General features: G+C 51.5%; 2 protein-coding genes and 1 long non-coding RNA gene across 3 annotated transcripts in view; 1 reads left to right on the top strand and 2 right to left on the bottom strand.

Annotated features, from left to right (window-relative positions):
- Window positions 1-1,251: 1,251 nt before the first annotated feature.
- On the bottom strand, window positions 1,252-2,898 carry LOC121336260. The gene is made up of 3 exons (XR_005952717.1): window positions 2,844-2,898; window positions 1,906-1,943; window positions 1,252-1,742 (listed from the first exon to the last, which is right to left on the bottom strand). It is a non-coding gene; the product is annotated as an uncharacterized LOC121336260 (long non-coding RNA).
- Window positions 2,899-4,189: 1,291 nt separating this feature from the next.
- LOC121336259 (low density lipoprotein receptor adapter protein 1-like) lies at window positions 4,190-8,208 on the bottom strand. Its single transcript, XM_041405261.1, has 5 exons — window positions 8,093-8,208; window positions 6,402-6,544; window positions 5,774-5,886; window positions 4,756-4,870; window positions 4,190-4,364 (listed from the first exon to the last, which is right to left on the bottom strand). The coding sequence occupies exons 1-5, from the start codon at window positions 8,175-8,177 to the stop codon at window positions 4,230-4,232; spliced, it is 591 nt and encodes a 196-aa protein (XP_041261195.1). The 5' UTR covers window positions 8,178-8,208; the 3' UTR covers window positions 4,190-4,229.
- Window positions 8,209-8,377: 169 nt separating this feature from the next.
- Window positions 8,378-18,413, top strand: part of IFT172 (intraflagellar transport 172) — a 37,341-nt gene continuing 27,305 nt past the window's right edge. Inside the window, exons 1-11 of the mRNA XM_041405260.1 lie at window positions 8,378-8,436; window positions 8,583-8,726; window positions 8,813-8,925; window positions 9,409-9,448; window positions 12,032-12,097; window positions 12,469-12,548; window positions 13,715-13,802; window positions 14,616-14,830; window positions 14,928-15,051; window positions 16,114-16,209; window positions 16,817-16,978. Of these exons, the coding sequence (XP_041261194.1) occupies window positions 8,398-8,436; window positions 8,583-8,726; window positions 8,813-8,925; window positions 9,409-9,448; window positions 12,032-12,097; window positions 12,469-12,548; window positions 13,715-13,802; window positions 14,616-14,830; window positions 14,928-15,051; window positions 16,114-16,209; window positions 16,817-16,978 (1,167 nt within the window). The 5' untranslated portion in view covers window positions 8,378-8,397. The remainder of the gene's footprint in view (window positions 8,437-8,582; window positions 8,727-8,812; window positions 8,926-9,408; window positions 9,449-12,031; window positions 12,098-12,468; window positions 12,549-13,714; window positions 13,803-14,615; window positions 14,831-14,927; window positions 15,052-16,113; window positions 16,210-16,816; window positions 16,979-18,413) is intronic.

Here is an 18,413-nt window from a genome sequence, read left to right as displayed (position 1 = left end):
TTTTAAGAACGTTCTAGTGCCCTGGAAAATGTTTACAAGTTCTGTCTTGGAAAGTCATAGCAGACATGCCTGCTATCGTGAGATTTTTAGCTAGGCCAGAGACACACACAAAAAACCACAAAGGATCAGACTGTGTAGCAGAGGTGAGGAACTAGGGCAGGCACAAGAAAAAGGTCAAAATGCAGAGGTTTTGACTAAATAAAAAAAGGAACACAAGTCTGACATTAAATGTAAAATATGGGTGTGTTGTTGAGGAAAAAGCTCTTTCCCTCTGCTGAAAAAGAAAAAAAAAAACCAAACCCAAACCAAACCCCAAGTCACCACTTCTTCTCAGACCACGACTGCAGGAGGGCAGGGAAGTGCAGAGAGGAGTGCTGGAAGCTGAGGGCGTGACAATGACCTGCTCACCCTAACAAGTTACATGTTACTCTTTACTCCCAGCTAAGGGAAAAGAGGCATGAAACCACATTTAATATGCAAAACCTCGAGTGAAAAAAGCCATGCACAGCTCCTGAGAGATCCATGGCACCCCAGGCCTCCCCAGTGCCTATGGCACTGCTGGGAGACTGGCCCTGCCACCCCAGCTGCAGCCAGCCATCGGTGCTCAGCTGGGCTGAGCTGGGCTCTCAGTGCCACCAGCGTGAGAAGGGCAGCTGTGCGGAGATGTGACAGGAACCTAGCAGCGAGGGGCTTGGCCAGAACACAGCTGCAAGCTGTCACTTGCCAGATAAACCAGACATGCTGCAGCCTCCCCTGCTCCATCTGGAAAGGAAACCAAGTGCATGGCTTGCCTCTGTAGAGTACAGCTGGGGTGCAGCAGGGCAGAGACACTTCAGCTGGCACACAAGGGCTTGTGCTTGCCCTGACCTCAGCGTGGTCAGCATCAACTCCTATCAGTGCAGGTGACATTCCTAGGTGCTCAAGACACCAGTACAGCACAGCCTCAGCCTGCTCTTCCCAAGCCACAAAGGCACCCTGGGCCTTGGCAGCCCTCAGCACAAGGAGGAACTGCTCCCTCAGGGCTCGCAGCCAAGGAAGATGTGGCAGTTCCAGGCTCCATGAGCACGGGGCACAGCAACCCTCACCACAGGCAGTGCAGAAGACACTGTTGCATGCATGTTTATGCACGGTGCCCATTCAGCACTCAAACCCAAATCACAATAATAAAAAACTCAATTTATTTCTCTCTGAAGGCAGAGCTTTCCTTTAAAAACCAGGTCATTTCACTTGTGAGAGGGTGTGGGGCTGAACTGCAGGGGAAAGGCCTTCATCACGCACTGCTCCAGGCCAAGAGCTGTTGCTCCCTGAGGGTGTACGCTGCCTGCATGAGGCAGGCTCAGAGCACGCAGGGTGGCCCTGCATGGCCTGGCAGTGAGCAGAGCGAGGAGCAGCTGCAGCTCGAGGCGGTTCATGCAGGCGGCACATGGCAAGGAGCAGGTGCTGCAGCCTGTGCACTCCATGGCAGCAGTGCCAGCAGCCCCCGTGCCAGCAGGGCAGTGCCAGGGCAGCGGCAGGCACTGGCTGGCCCAGGTGCAGGCACAGGGTGAATCCTGAGTGGCTGGTCCGTTGTTGCAGAGATTTGGCTTAGCCCAGGGGAGTCTTGGGGCCAGCAGTCCTGGTGCCAGTGCTGGGGGAGTCTGCAGCCCCTCCCAGCACCGTCCAGCTGTCCGGGGGTGGCCCCAGGCGGTAGCACAGTAGCTGTGCTGAAGGAGAGCTCGATGGGGGCACAAGAGGTATTAATTCTGAAAAGGGAGAGAAAGGAAGATATGGACCATAAGGTGTACAGCTGGGAGCCCAGCACAGCCGGCAAAGGGAAGCAGATGTTCCCAGGTGAGCATCAGCCCACGCCTTGCCTTACAGAGGACATGTTGGGGGATGAGCCAATGCAGTACTGAAGAAACTTACCTGCTGGGCTGTGGAGTCCCCTCCCCAGCTCCTCCATGCTGCTTTGGAAGAGAACACAGCATCCATCATACCCCAAGCATGGCCTCCTGAGAGACACGGCATGCTCATGACCCTGGCACGGCGGGAATGGCACAGCAGCAGCAGGCAATGGGGGTGCAGAAGGCTCTAAGCCCCGCTGCTACCAAACTCCTCCCAGGCCAGCCTGTCCCAAGATTGCAAAGCTGTATCTCCTTCCCATCAGGAGCTCCATGTCCAAAGGGGTGGTGTTTCACTGGGCTACACATACAGCTCCAACCTGTGCACACATTGGCTCCGGCTCAAGCCAAGCTCAGACCTGCCAGACCCAGCTGGGTGCCCACTGCCATGTACATGGAACAGCCATGATGGAACGGGCCTCACAGGCCCACCACCTGCACTTCTGCAGACCTGCAGGTTAATCCTCTGCTGCTGGACGTTCCGTCAGCTCCTCCCCAACACAGGACACACCATCAAGCTCAGCCCACAGCCCCAGTCCACACAGAAGTCAGCATGACCAGGCCTCCATCCTGGTCCAACCTCCAGGGAAATCGGTGGGAAAAGAGGGACAACTGAGTCCCAGAGACATGTCTGGACAGGCTGGCCCCAGCAAAGACTGGCAGAAACAGAGTAAGAAATATCTCTGGGTGCATCCTGGGGGTCAGTATCTGTACCCCAATTCTCTGCTGCAAAAGCTGGACTGCATGGTCTGTTCCTCCACCACTCAACTCGAGTTTTCAGCGGATAGAAGCAGAGAAATACAGGAAGCTTCCCCCTTGGTTCCATGCAGTTCTCCTCCATGATCCCACCATGCCCATGGCCTAAGCAGCTCCCCTTGCAGGGGAAGGAGACAAGACAGAGAAGGACACAAGACAGGCTTCATCAGAGAGATCCATGAATACAAGCAGCAGCTCACCACCTACCCAGACAAGGTTTCACTGACATTATCATCTTCCTCCTCCTCCTCCTCTTCCTCCTGGCAAGCAAACAAACAAAACCCCACCATGATATCTCATTGCATGGGCAGGTCTCTGCCAGGAGTGAGGCTGGGCTGCTCAGACCCCGTCCAGCCCCTTCACAAGACACTCACTACCCAGGCACAGTACAAAGGTTTCCCACAAGCAGTGGGGGAAAGATTGGAGTGCTGGGTTGCCAGAACCCTCTGGGCTTGGGCACACAAGGACAGACAGGCCATAGCTCGTCCCACATCCCTTCCAGGTGCAAAGTCCCAAACACAAGCTGTGAGCATGGACCATGCTGACAGAGCTGCTGACACAGTGCACCTCTGCCCAGGGACAGTGGTGGGTGAGCACACCCTGCAGCTGGAGAGGTAGGCAGAGACTACTAGGAGCAGGCTGCACACAGGTACAATCCCAAGCACTGCCAGGCTGGACTCACACTGGAAGCATGAGGCCAATGACCAAGCATCCAGAAGTTCCTAGACAGGGACATAGTGAGACCAATATGACAATGCTCCAATTGCTGTGGCCATGCAGGAGGTGCACTGCAGATGGGCTGGGCTGAACCTTAGCCCAGGCTGGCACGATGATGATCCAAGGGTCCTCTCCTTTAGAGGCAGCTCTCACCCCAGCCATGAAACCAGGTGTGCAGCCCAGGTCCCTGTGTGACAGGGCCAGCAGAGCAGGGCTGAGGCTGCAGCAGTGCTGGGTCTGCAGCAGAGCTCCTGGAGCACAGACACCAAGGAACTGCACCTGCTGTGTGAGCCACGCATCACAATGCACCTCCTCACATCAGGCTGCCATGTGCAATGGGGGCTGTGCAGGTATCAGCAGGGTTCTGGGAGGGCAGGAGCAAGGAGCTGCAGAGGGGTCACTCTGTCCCTGCCCTAATTCCAGACAGCCCTCAGCATGGGCCTGACTTGCACATACTGTACCCCAAAGTGGTGTGTGAAGGGAGCGCTCCCTGGGGGGGCTGGCTCACGGGGGCTGGCGGCCTCACTGCTCTCCAAGACACATGAAGGGTGAAGGGGCTGATCCTGCCTAGAGCCTGGGACAGGGCAAAAGCAGCAGCGTTAGTGTCTGCAACCTGCAGAAAGCCCAGCTGGGAATGTACAGGCAAAACTGTGGGTGAGGAACAGGGAATCCCTGCTGTGCTGGCAGGAGGGTGCAAACAAATGTGAGGGGTCACTGCTCAGGCCAAGTACCACCAGCCCTGAGCTGGGCTACAGCTCAGGCAATGCACAGCAGTTCAGCATAGAGAGCAGCTACATCTCCCACCCCAGCTGAAGACGGGGGAGTGGCAGAGAAACACAACTATAGGGACAAAACATTCTCCCTGCCTGGTGTGTTTCACCAGAGAGACACTGATTCCAGAACTATGCAGTGAGATACATCTGAGAAATCCCTCCTACCTGCATGTGCCGCTTCCCAGAGATCCAGTGCCATCTGAAAGGCCTGAGCCACAGTCAGAGTCACAGCCTGGGCCTGTGTACATGAAAGAGAGGGAATGCCTGCTTCCACCTGGGCCCTCAATGCAGGATAACCTACTGCCATGAAATCCAAGACCCCCCAGAATCCCATGCTGCCTTTCTCTGCAGAACATACAGATGAAAGGCCAGAGCTCAGTTTTGTGTCTGTCAGCCCTTGGGGGTGCTCTTGAGCCACCCCCAAGAGCAGACCCTCAGGAGCTGGGACAGGAAACCCCCCTTTACTCACTCCCTGCCTGTGCAGCACATGAGCACACCTCCTCCCTGGCTCCAAATCCAGCTGAGGCTCGCACAGGTAACAGGTCCCCTTCTCTCACTGAAGGGGAAGAAAGCAGGCCCTTGCTCCCACCCACACCTCACAGAGCCAAGAGCAGAAGGTAAGTGCTTACAATCTTCTTCTTGGGTGAGAGGAAGGCATGGCACTCCAGTGCCCCGCTCTCCTGGCTCTGGGCAACGTAAGCAAAGACTTTGTTTTGCAGCTTGTCTGTCGTGCAGTAGGAGATCCTGTGGGCAGAGAGGAGCTGTCAGGACAATCCAGGACCCCTGGCATGGCACTTCTGCTGCACTCCCAGCATATCAGCAAGCACTGCTGACAACCTGAGGCTTTCACCTGCCCGAGATGACCAGGCAGCCCAAACCCCCAGCAAGGACCAGAGGCTGCCTGGTACCTGCGGCAGGTTAAGAGATCACTGCATCCACAGGCACTCCCTCCTGTGCCATCCCAGAGTGCCCTGTAGTTTTCTGATGGCCAGCTCAACCCTATGTGTGAATTCAAGCATTGGGACAAGAGGAGCACAGAAGGGTGGGTGATTGCCTCCAAGGACACAGCTGGAGGCCAGCAGAAGGATGGTCTGACCTGGCACATCAGCTCTGGCGCCAAGACCTACATTTTGCAGCAAAGAGATGTCTTGTCTCTGCTTCCCATCTAGCCACCAGACTGCACATTTACTGCCCCTCACACCCAGCACCCAGACACCCAACCCAGCCAAAGGACAAGTGGCAGCAGGAGAAATGAACATCAGTTCTCACAGCAACTGCCTTTAGCCTGCCCAAGAAGCTGCAGCCAGAAGGGTGGTCCCATGGCAGTGGAGACAGACATGCAGTCCTGTCTTAACTGTGAGGCTTTCCAATCACAAGCCTCAAAATCCTGCAGAACAGAGAGGCAGGGCACAAGGAGATGATGGATGGGCTGATGAACTCAAGACCACCCAGGACCCTGCCTACACTCAGCCTCAGGCAGTGCTGGGAGCACAGCAGAGAGAGGGCACAGGCCTCAGTGAGCCAAGGAAAGACCTAAGTTTGAAGGTACTGCTGACAGAAGGCCCAGCCCTCCCTGGCTGCTCAAATTCCCATTAGTCTTCAGCTGGCTGCTGGGGAACACCCAGCCCATACCCGTGACATGCCCACCTGTAGATGGAGATGTTTTCCACCATCTCCTTAGTGTCTGCATCCTGCAGTGAGATGCCCCTTGGAGACACTGTCAGAATCACCTTCTGAAACTTGCGAGCTCCAACCCGTGCCTGGCAGTGGAAAAACACCAGCAATCTCTGCAAACCTGGCAAGGGTCTTCACCTCACCCCCTTGCTGGAAGGAGCCCCACAGACTCTGTACAGTATCACTCACTTGGATACTTTCTGCAAAGGCTCCTGCTGTAGGGAGGGGATAGCAGAGTCTGGCAATAAGGCATGCCCTGCACAGAACACTTCAAATCTGTTCACTCTCCTGCCACACACACAGGAAAGCACAGACCCCACTTCTCCCAGTACTTCACCCTTCTCTCCATGCTGTGGCAGGCACAGCTCTGCTCCCAGCCAGGTTCAGGCGTAGGAGCAGGTGGCTGGGGCTATCCAGCAAGAAGACAGCTTCCCCACAGCACACAGGCAGACACCAGTAGCCTCCTGCATGCCACCCTCCTCTTGGGAAGGGCACAGTCCCTGACTGGAGCTCAGGGCTAGGACACAGACACTTCCCTGTGCAGGGAGTGTAGGAGCTGGGCCTTGACCCCGCACACCAGGGCCCCAGGACCGAGTCTCACCGTGGCCACGATCCTGCGGATGGCAGCAGCAGCCATGTCTTCTCCTTTTGGTTTTTCTACCAGTGTCATGCCCAGATACTTGAGGGTGAAGCACATCCCCTCAAGCAGTGGCTCCTGCATATCGGCCCAGCTCTCAGGCAGCTCTGCAAAGACAAAAGCCCTTAGAAGCCATGTGCCAGCAGCCCCACAGCTAGTACTGCCAGAGCCACCCCCCCACCCATGGCTCCCAGCAGCAGTGCTGCTTCCTGCCTCCAGCAGGACACTCTCCTGGCTCTGTGACACTCTCATAAGAGGAACAGAAGGAGTGGGCAGTTCACCCTTGGAGCTTTAGTCCTCTAGCCCTGGAAGTCCAAGCTCTGTCAGCACTGAGAGACAGTTCCTGCATATCTGCACAGTGCTGAGGATGCTGCAGCCCTCATTGCTGTCTGCAAAAACCTTGTGTTCCTGGGTCTCTTCTGTTTCATTACAAACAAAATGTTCTCTGTAGTGCATTCATCTCAGCCACCTGAGTTGCTGGCACACCTGAAGAGCATTCACTGCCATGCTCAGATCAAAATCCCCAGACTGGCCCAGTGTAAGCAAATCCAAACCCCTTGGCATCTCACCTGCAGCAGCAGGGTGCCAGGGCAGGGGCAGCTTAGTCAGCATTTGTGGTCCCAGCTGGGATGACTGAGAAGCAACTGCACTACAGATGCTTTGTTAAGAAAGAGATGGGAATTGCCAAGCTATGTACTGTTCACACTAAGCTAATACTTTTCAGGGTTATTTTCACCTCTTCCCTGGGATTTGCTCCCTGAGCATTACTGGCACACTTGCAGAAGGGTCCATCTCATAATTGGAATAATCTGAACCCACAGGGAAATCAGGAGACCTTATTTGCACAGCATACTCTTCCAAGTGACAACTATCAGGGAGGCTGCCTGGTGCCATGCAGGCACCAGTGACCTCCACCCCGGGCAGTAGAACCCTGTGTCACCCCAAACTCTGAGGACAGTCCATGTATACCAGGGCTGCCAGGGCAAGTGTGGGTGCTCCAGCAAAGCCTTGTGCAGCTGACTGAGAACAGCCAAACGTGGCCCTCCTGTGCCACAGGGCACCTGCAGGGTCATGGAATCACGGACCCATTTGGGTGGGAAGGGACCTTAAAGCTCATCCAGTTTTACTCCCACAGGCAGGACACCTTCCACTAGACCAGGCTGCTCCAAGTCCCGTCCAACCCAGCCTTGAACACGTCCAGGGATGTGTCATGGGTCGGTCTCGGATCCTGCTGGGCCGCGGACAGCAGGGGCTGGCCTGGCACACTCGCAGAGGACCAGGAGTGGCAGCCCGAGGGGCCCGAGGCCCGCGGAGGCCGGGGAGGTCCCCGCTGCAGTCCAGCGTGTTCCAGCGCCTGGCACGGCCGCCCAGGCCCGTCAGCCCCCCGGCGCGGGCGGCCTCGATTTACAAGTGGGGCAGGAGGCGACAGCCCCGGCAGCGGGACAGGGAGGGCTCGGCGAGAAGCTGCAGCGCTACGGTGCCTCGGCCCCCGCGGCCCGATCCCCTCGCCTCCCCTAACCCGACTACCCCCACGGCCGCTCAGTTCTCCAGGCCCCTCAGACTGCCCTGCCGTATTCCCAGCCCGACTGCGCCGAGCTGCGGGCTCCTCGCCCGGAGCGATGCCCGGCCCCGACCCCGCACTCGTCCGCACTCACTGCGCCGCCGGCGGAGACCCAGACCGTGCCGGGCGAGGCGCGGGCTCCGCAGCACGGCACGCCCCGCCGCCCGCAGCGCCTCCATAGCGGAGCCGGGATCGAGCCGAGCCGATCTCTGCCGGTGTGCGGGGGGTCGGTCCCCGCGGGCTCGACGCGCTCGCGTCAGCGCGGCGGAGGCGGCGGGGTTGCCACGGCAGCGGGGGCGGGGCGAGGCGAGCTCGGCGGCGGCGGCGGCGGCGGAGCGGTCCCGTGGGACCATCCCGACCCGTGGGACCATCTCGGGCCCGGGCCCAGCGGAGGGCGCGATGCAGCTGCGGCACGTGCGGACCCTGCTGGCCCCGCAGGTCGGACCGGGCCGGGCTGGGGGGGATCGGGCCGCGGGGGAGCGGGCCGGGACAGGCCGAGTCGGGGAGAGCGGCCCTGGTCGGTCTGGGGCGCTAGCGGCCCCGCTGAGGCCGTAGTGTGTCTGCTGAGCCGTGTGTGCCCGCAGGACGGGACGGCGCGGGTGACCTGCATGGCCTGGTCCGCCAGCAGTGCCCGCTTCGCCGTGTGCACGGCGGAGCGCGTGGTGCTGCTCTACGACGAGCAGGGCGAGCGGCGCGACAAGTTCTCCACCAAGCCGGCAGACGCCAAGGTGAGCGGGGCCGGGCCCCGGCGCGGCGTGGGCCGGCAGCGCTGGGGCAGCCGGCCTTCCCACGGTCACACCGATCCTCTCCGCAGTACGGCAGGAAGAGCTACGTGGTCAAAGGCATGGCCTTCTCGCCAGACTCCACTAAACTGGCCATCGGGCAGACGGACAACGTTGTCTACGTGTACAGGATCGGCGAGGAGTGGTGAGTGTGCGGTGAGGTCCAGCATGCTCCATTCTGCCCTGCCATGGGCTCCCTTAGGGATCCTCACCCTGGCACACACTGCAGTGCCCATCTCCTGGCCCACAGGGAGCCACACAGGTGCCCGAAGGGAGCAGCAGGTGAGGTTTCCTCAGCAGGGCCCTTACAGAGCCCTGCAGCTAGCTGGAGCCTGTGTTGCCATCATGTGTCACAGCTGTGCAGCAATGGCACACATCTGCCCCACTGCAGCCTCATTTGCTGGCAGGAGTTGTGCTAACGGTACTCAGAAAAGCAGTTCACCAGGAGTTTGGAAGCTCAGACTTGAGGGGTCTTTTTGGTTTTTTGCCTAAAGTTGTGATAGACTAGCAGCACGCAAAACTTCAGTGAACTGTGTTTGGCAATATCAAAGTAGACCGTACATAAACAGTAGGGTGATCAGAATGTGTAAGGTTGCTGACAGTCATTTTTGTTCATATTTTTCTGCAGGGGTGACAAGAAGGTGATATGCAACAAGTTCATCCAAACGGTGAGACCCAGACTTCTGTTTGACTTAATTTTCTCCAGCATATGTAGGAAAAGACAATGAGAAGTCTCTCTGCTCATACTCACAGGTGTACTTGGCCAAACTGTATTTGACCTTTAAAGATCCTAAGAGAATCTCTAAATTCTGAGGCATGTATTGCTCATTAAGCTTCAGAGGTGTCCTAATGCCTGGGTGCAACCAAGTAAATTGTTGAACAATCAATGCAGTCAGTTACAAAACTTTGGGGACTACTTTAGGGATCAGTAGACAGACTGTTTTAAGGGAGTTGAAAGGGGAAAATGTGCAACACTCAAAGCCCAACTATTTTTCACACATTTGCAGCTCTAAACTCCAAGATGCCTTCTTAAACAAAAGTGTGCAGAATTCAAACTGTGCAATTTCCACATGCTCAGTTGCTTCAGATTTGTGATTTCTGTCAGGTTTACTCCTTGGCCACCTCTGTGTTCTGCTGCTCTGGCTCAGCCTGCCTGTGTCAGAGAGCAGTCTGCCCAGTAGGTGTTTGCCAAGCGTGCCCTGAGATCTGCCTGGAAAAGGCAAAGGTGTTATGAATTCCTTGCACAGAAAGCCATCAGAGTGAGAAAATACAGTGTACTGACTACTTGTTCCTTCAGAAGCAAAAGTCTAGCAGGTGCCCCAGGCTTTCCAGGCAAGTGCCATCACCCCATAGTCTCTGTGTCACCAAGAAAGTTCCCTGCAGGGTAGGAGGAATCATCCTTCATGTCCAAATCCTCAGAAGACGTAGACAGAGCTGCTCCTGATGGAGTTGCTGGAGTCTGTGCCAGGCTTTCTCAAGCTGTCTCTCAGGTGAAGGGTTAGCCTCAGCCTTTGGGTTGAAAGCTTTTGTGTTAGGGTTGGGTCATGGCCTGCCACTGTGGCTGCTCGGACTGCTGCAGGGAGCCCAGGGAGTTCTGTGTTTCTGTGACAGGAAAGCTGCTGGTCAGCCTCTGGTCTGTCTGCAGTTGAGCTGCTGCACTGAGTGGTCGTGAGAATAGAGTGTCATGAAGAAAAGAGAGCAGCAGGGGCTTGGTGTCCATTTGTGCGTTTCCTGAACAGGGTGGCTGTCCCAGGTGTGGGCACATTTAGCCTCCCTGCAGAGTTCTGTCCTTGTGTACTGCTTGCTTTGCCCCTCCAGCTGCCAGCCCAGTGGGGGCCTGCTGGCCTCTCACAAGCTCAGATGCTGTGCATGGCACATGTACAGGATTTTGTATTTTTAATGTAGAAATTCAGTATTTTTTACTCTCATTTCTCATTTCCCCATGCCTTTTCTACCACTTGTAACACATAAAATCCTTTTTTTTCTGATGCTCTATGTCTGGGGTTTGCCACTGTGTCTGGCTTTCTCCTGTAACTAAATACTGTTACACTGTAATACTTCTCCTGTAACTAAATTTTTGAAATGTTCAGTCAATATGACAGATCATTTATTGAGCCCTTTCCCTCTCCTACCACTGGGCTCTCTCTCACACACAGTGATCCCAGTTTGTGATCACACTGGCAAGCCAAGCCTCCTGCTGAGGGCCAGGAGGACAAACAATGAGCACATCACCACTGTGTGAGGCTTGTTCCCAAACTTTTGTTGTATTAGAGTGGAAAATGAGTCTGACAGATAATGAGGGAAACACACAAATTCCTGGGAAACAGGGGTAATGAAAATGGGTCTTGGTCATTGGTTGGGCATTTAAATTTTGAACAGTTTAGTTACCTTGAGACATTTTGTTGTCTGATTGTAGCTGTGTTTACTGATAGAAATGATCAGAGCAGGGATGGAAGATGAGATAAATAAATGAGGAATGAATAAATGCTGATATGTATCTTAAGCAGTCCCGCACGCTTAAAATGGGACAGAGAGCCAGTGAGGCTGTTGCTGGTGGCACAGTGCCAAACACCAGCCTTCTTGCTGACTGAAGTTCTGCAGGGTGGATGTGAAGGACTTTCATAAACTTTCTTGGCCTTCTCTTACAGCTGGGTTTTATGGTTAGCTTTATTCATCCTGACTCCACCTCAGATTTTGACAATACCTTTGGTTTGGATTTAACGAGCCTATTTCTACCTGACCTACTTGGTAGCATCTAATAACCCTCTTACTTGTCAATGAAAAAATAAACACTATTTCTTATTAATCAAATAAAGATCCAATGCATGAGTATTCTCATAGCTATTGCAGAAGTTGTCACAGTGAAATTATTTTTGTATTTTATACATGTTTCAAAAAATCTTTCAAAAGAGCCATGATTTTATACATTCACTAATAGCATGTGGCAAGCCAAGCACTGCTCAGTAAGTAATACTCACAAAAGAGCTCCAAACTGAACACATCCCTGTAACTTTTTTGCCCTCCTATAGTCCTCCTGTGCTCAATTACTTTGCCCCAGATCACTTTTATCTAATTTAAGCTTCAGCATGAAGTAAGGTTTGTCCAGTATCTTCAGCTACTGTAAGGCCTGTCCAAATGCCCCATCTCTCTTGCCTGAACAGTGTCTGTTCATGAACTGTTTTAGGTGGCAGTGGGGCAGGAAGCTGGGTAGGGTGGAGCTCTTACCTCTCTTTTTACCTCCTCCTTTGCAGAGTGCTGTGACCTGCTTATTGTGGCCAGCAGAGAATATCATTGTCTTTGGTCTTGCTGAAGGAAAGGTAGAGAAACTTGTTATTTGTGTGACTTTCTTTCCCTTGTGGGGTCTGCAGTGGCTGGGCTGAAGGGTAGGAGCCATCACTAGGTGCCACAGTAACAGCAACAGAGGGATTACCCTGTGGACTTGAATTTTCTGGTTCACAGTTAGTCCCTGGAGGTTCTACTGGATCTTTTGGATCTTTCTCCAAACTTTTCTAGAAATGTGGAAATGTGACTCCAACTTTTCCTCTTCTGTAACATACTGGGTGTCAATGAGCTTCCTGTGATTTCTTTCCCTGATAGTGAACAGGGAAACCTCTGGGAATGTTACTTACACTGGGGGAGATCCACATTCTACCGATGAAAGCAACACTGATCATTTTCTTTTTCTCAGGTTCGTTTAGCAAATACAAAGAACAACAAGTCTTCCACCATCTATGGGACAGATTCCTACGTGGTCTCACTAACTTCCAAGTGAGTATGGCATTGCTTTGGCCTGCCCTGCTTTGGCTCAGTCCCACACGTGCTGCTGGCTTGGCATAACAGGGACCAGTGTGGGAGGTTGCCAGTGTTCTTTTGCTGTCACTTTGTTGTCAAGATAATAACATACTGTGCTCTCCAGAAGGAATCTCTTCCTAAAATCTGGTACCTGGCTGTGCCACAGGGGCAGTCTGGTTGTTCTTCAAACACAGTTGAGGGTGAAAGTCTCCGTGAGCTTACTTATATTCATTGATGTATTTGAATCTGTGACTTTATAAAGATTACATTTGTCCGCTTCATCTAAGTAATAACTAACATTAATCATGTTTAAGGGCTAAAAAAAGTAACATGATTCTGCCAGATAAAACCTTTGACAAGGCTGTAATTAGCAATATAACCATAAAGTGCAATTTAAAATTATTTTCATTAATAAGATTTCATTCCAACTACTTTAGTATTCTTTACCTAAAAATTGAGATGTTTCATGATCCTAGGAGTGGAATTTTCACTAAATGCTCTCATTCTGGTGACTGGTACATGACTGCTGGATTGCTACAGTGTCCATAGAATTTGTATTCTGTTCTTGAATCTTCTAATCTTCATTAAAAAGTGTTTATCTGGGTACATGGTTTTCAGCCTGTTTCTTTTTCTTTTCTCTCTTCTTCCTGCTTATGTCCAGAAGCACAAGACATCAATGCTATAAAAAATGGATTTAGGCCTGGAGTTTTTGCCCAGGTGTTTTTTGCCTACAGTGTGTTTCTTTTAGGGATTCCCAGTATCATAATACCCAGCCTCACTGCTGGAACAGTTCCAGTGCAAGAGCTGTTTGATGCACATTGCTGTAAGCACTTGTGGGCAGAGTCATTATTCCACTGAAGGTCACTTAGCTTCTGGGTTTTAGTAATACAGAAAGGGGTTTTTTTTTGTGATTTTACATGATGAAGACACTTAACTGGTCACTCTCCTTTCCACTCTGGGTTCTTTTGTCTGCTTTCTTTTTATAGACACTGGCACAGGTACTTGTCTTGTCTTTGGGGAAGGTTTCTTTGATGAAGAACATCAATCATTAGCCTGGGAATGGCTGCTCTGGGCAGGGATATGAGTATGAAGGTGCAAGTCTTCCTGTAACATTGCATCATCCTGTCTGTGTTTTTCTGCAGTGTGTCAGGGAGAGGAATCCTGTCTGGCCATGCAGATGGAACCATAGTGCGCTTCTTCTTTGATGATGAGGGTTCAGGTGAATCACAGGTACCAAAAATCTTTCTCAGTGAGCAAAATTCCTATTTGCACAGCCTGCTTCCCAGCTCCAGAGCTCTGGAAAGGGATCAAGCTTGGAGGGTGGAAATCTGGAGAGGAGCTGCAGGCTGTGCTTGCTAGCAAAGGTTTTGGAAAGCATTAATGGAGGCAGAACAGTAATTAGATGCTTTGGAATACACTGAGGGTAGTGGTAAGGGGGGAATTCATGTTTTTATGTATGAAGCATAAGGGTGTTCAGGTGTCTGGAAAGATCTGATGTTCAAGTGTCCAGGAGAATGATGCTTGAAGAGGTGAGGTTCCGTGGGGTGGCTACTATTGTCCCCACACTAAGTAGGGTATAGTTACCACAGTTATTGTTGAATCTCAGTCTCACATTTTGTCCTTGGACACTCAGCATTTCTCCTGAGCCTCCCACTCCTCTGTGCCAGGAGTCTCTCTGTGCTTCAGGCTGTGATGAAGGGGATGCTGTTCTCAGATCTTTTGTCTCCAGCTGAAGCAGTTTGACCATGGCTGCTCTCTGCCATGCTATCATGAAGATCCATCTGTACTCTGCTGTGTTGGGAGTTCAATTTCAGTCTAGTTAATGGTATCAGTTCTTACTGGCATTAGAATTCTTCTCACACAGTTAATGAATGTAATAGCTGATAAATCTGTCAGTTCACAGACTAGGCCGTTAGACAAAGCTGCCCCCATGAACTGGGCTTTACAGAAGGTCCCATACTGGTCCCCACTGGGACAGCTGAGCACAGAGGCCAGCAAGAGCTGGGGCCATCCACGTGTTCAGGGTGTTCATGTCTGCTGTAGGGTAAGCTGGCCGTGCATCCCTGTCCTCCTTACGCCCTCGCCTGGGCGTCCAGCAGCATTGTGGCTGCAGGCTGTGACAAGAAGATTGTCGCTTACGGGAGGGAAGGCAGCGTGATTCAAACCTTTGACTACAGCCGGGACTCATCAGAGAAGGAATTCACCACAGCAGCCACCAGTCCCAGCGGCCAGTCCATTGTCCTTGGCAGCTATGACAGGTACCACGTACCTGACAGAGAATTCTCCTCTTTGTAGCCCTTCCTTTGTCAGCCATACACAGTTTTTAACGTCTCTCTTATCTCCTCTCTCTCCCAGGTTACGGGTTCTGAACTGGAGCCCACGCCGCAGCGCCTGGGAGGAGGGCAAGCCCAAAGAAATAGCTCACCTGTACACCATTACAGCTCTGGCGTGGAAGAGGGATGGCTCACGGATCTGTGCGGTTTGTGGCATCAGTCAGGAGGCCTGAGCCCTCGAGTCTCCCCCCAGGGGATGTTTGTGCTTGGGAACAAAGCGGAGTGCTCAGGGGAAGGCTTTGAACGTGGTCACCCTGGTGTGGTCACACCTCACCAGGGGTGCAGGGGACCTGCTGCAGTCGGGTGTGTGAGTGTGGAACTGCAGAACCTTCTGGATGCTGGTGTGATGGCTCGCTGGTTGCAGCAGCCCTTCTCTTTTCTCAGAAGCATGATAAGCAGCATAGCTTCTCCAGAGCAGTCTCAGGAGCATTCTTTCCTCTGGGCACCCATGAGAAGCAATATACAAACTGACCTGCCAATTACATCCTGTGTTTCTGTGCTGTGTTTTCAGTTCAGCCTTCTCTTTCTTTAACCTTTAGCCCTCAAGCCTTAATCTGTCTTTCTCTAAAGTTGGGTTATTCTTTAAATCTCTTTAAATTGATCTTTCTGCATATTTTCTGTAGTAAGTTGACTAACTTCAAACACTTAAATTATTTATAAATGATATTATTTATGACTTTTCTATATTTGTTTTTTTATGGTTTTGTGTTAAACAATCAAGAATCCTTGAAATATTTTCAGACCAAGAATTATTGAACAGGTGAACAAATATTTTCAGAGAAGGGGAAGGGGCTAAAGGATAGGAGATCAGTGGAAAGAATTGGGATGTTATGAAGAAGGAAATAAAGGTGAAAGGATTCTTCTGGAAGGCAGGAGAGAGTAGGAGGCTGGGAGATGGAGAAGTGGGAAACTGAGAAGAATAATGGGAAAGATGAGGATAAAAGTGCTTTTTAACCCCACCTGCTCCTGTCCCAGATTCATGCCAGCATTTGGTAATCTTCATTTTTTCTGAGAATGGCTCAGTCTTTCTGTTGTCTAAAGAAAGTCAAAATAGGGCTGGTCCTCCTGCACGTGGGTGCTTGAACCTTGTTTTCCAGAGCAGCTGAGACCGGTGTGTTTGTGTCTGACCTCTGCTCCTTTTCATGTAAACATTCATGGAATCTCTCTCCTTAATAGAGTTCACTGACCACATGTGTTTTTGTCCCCAGGGTACGCTGTGTGGAGGAGTTGAACAGTTTGACTGCTGCCTTCGCAAAACCATTTACAAAAATAAATTTGAAATTACATATGTGGGACCAAGCCAGGTAAGACAGTGTCTAATGTGGTATGAAATTCCTGATGAAAATGGGATGTTTGCCAGAACTAGACATGTTTGGAGTTCTGCACCTATGGTTTGTTCATACCAACTTGTTGAGAAAGGCAAAGGGGATATGCCTGGGACAGGGCTAAGGTTGGGTGGGAATTGGATAGCCTAAGAGACCATGGGGTAATTTACTACCTTGTGAATTTTTGTGAGGTGCCTCCATGTCAAGTGCAGACTTCTAAAGTGATTTCATTTCAGACAAACTGACCTTGTTCGGAATGTGGCAGTAGGGGTGAGCTGGCAGCCTGGGCACCCCTGTGCAGTCAGGGGAGAGAGTACAGGACTCTTCAAAGGGGGCCTGTGCTTGGGGGCCTGAGTGGGACTCCAGTTGGGCTAGTAACTTGTAAATGGCAAGAGTAAGAATCCCACATATCTACTACAGCTGTCATCCTATGCAGAAGGAATGGTAAGGTTTTTAAAAAAGCAGAGGGAAATGTTGGGGATATCTAAATATTCTAGTATCATCTGTTGCCTAATCTTCCATGGGGCAAGAAGTCTGCACTGTTCCTCTGTGTATGCCTCATACTGCTTTTCCTCACTTTCACTAGGTCATTGTGAAGAACCTCTCCACAGGAACCCGAGTTGTGTTGAAATCCCAGTATGGTTATGAGATTGATGAGGTGAAGATCTTAGGGAAGGACAGGTACCTGGTGGCCCATACCTCAGACACGTTACTGCTGGGTGATGTCAGCTCCAACAAGCTCAGTGAGGTACTGGAAAATTGGTGGCATTTCTGGAATATCAAATGCTTAACTTCATAACTCAGAGGATATGATTTCTGCATGGGAACAACCCCTCTTTTCAAAGAATCATAGAACAATTCAGGTTAAAAGGGGCCTTGGGAGGTCTCTTATCAAACTTACTGCCCAAAGGGAAGTCAATATTAAATTCAGATGTTGTTGCTCAGGTCCCACAATTTCTTTAGTCCTCTATTCCAGTGCTTTACTGTACTCATGAAGGAAAGCATTTTTCTAAGTCTTCTTGGTATTTTGATTTCTGTTTTATGATCATTTTTCATCCTTTCACTCTGCATCTGCCAAAAAAAAGCCTGGCACCACTGTGTTAGAGGTTTCCTAAACCTTCCCATCTCCAGGCTGAAGAAGCCAAATTCCTTCAGCCTCTCTTCACAGTGTAAGTGCTTCACTCCCAACCATCTTGACTGGCAGTGTGCTGAACTTGCTCCAGTTTATCAGTCTTTCTTGTACTTGGGGGCCCAAATCTGGATGTTTTACATATATACATTCCAGATGTGAACGTACAAATCTTAGTGTGTTTAAAAGAAACAAAATAAAAAGTCATTAAAAAACAATTCATGGCTGCATCCCACAGCTTATGCCAGTGCCATTTCTGATACCAGACAATTCACACAAAGTTGTCCATCCCCTGAGCCTCGCAGTGCACTGAGTGCTGAACCCATGTGCTGAGCCTGGAGAATGTGGGCAATAGGCTAATGTCTAATAAAAACATTAAATAGGCTTCAAGGACATATTTGCTTTGTTCACCAAGTTGTCACATACGCTTTAATCAGACTGATGGTGAGCTAATTAATCTCTCCTGGAGCAGGAGCTCTGACTGGAGGTTTGTGCTGGAGAATGCTGTTCCTTGGTAATATAACTGAGATTTTGGCCAGAAGGAAGCTCCCAGCTTTCTCTACATCTTGCTGCACTGAGTTTTTCTTTTGACTGCACAGCTATACTCACTTCTCAGAAAGAGCAAGGCTGTGAGATGTCCATTTGCTCTCTTGCTGTCTCACTGGAGTTCCTTTGAAGCAGTAAGTTGGAGTTTGCACTCTGTGAGGGAAGAGGACTGCTGTAGCCTTGGCTTTCAGTTTTCTGCTTCTCTGATCACTTGTCTGTTGTTACCACAGCAGCTCTTGTATTATCCAGTGCTCTACACAAATTTCCAGTCAGTTGTTCCCCCACTGGCACCGTGCTGATCAGCCATTGCTAGAATGACCCTAAAAAAAAGGGTTTCAGCTACATGTGGTGAGGAGATTCTGCTCCCACAAGTGTTGGCAGTGATTCTGTGGCTATGATTAACAGAGGCAAAGGAGCTGTTTGGTGCTTTTTGTAATAAAGCTGGTCTGGGGAAGGTGGAGAAGGGCCTGTGAAGTCTAGGATAGAGGGAGTGCCTTGGTCCCATAAA

This window comes from Onychostruthus taczanowskii, unplaced genomic scaffold (assembly GCF_017590055.1).
Source record: "Onychostruthus taczanowskii isolate IOZ18803 unplaced genomic scaffold, ASM1759005v1 scaffold227, whole genome shotgun sequence".
In the NCBI taxonomy this organism is placed as follows: domain Eukaryota; kingdom Metazoa; phylum Chordata; class Aves; order Passeriformes; family Passeridae; genus Onychostruthus; species Onychostruthus taczanowskii.
Note: the sequence above shows the minus strand (reverse complement) of the source record. Positions and strands in the feature narration are given on the sequence as shown.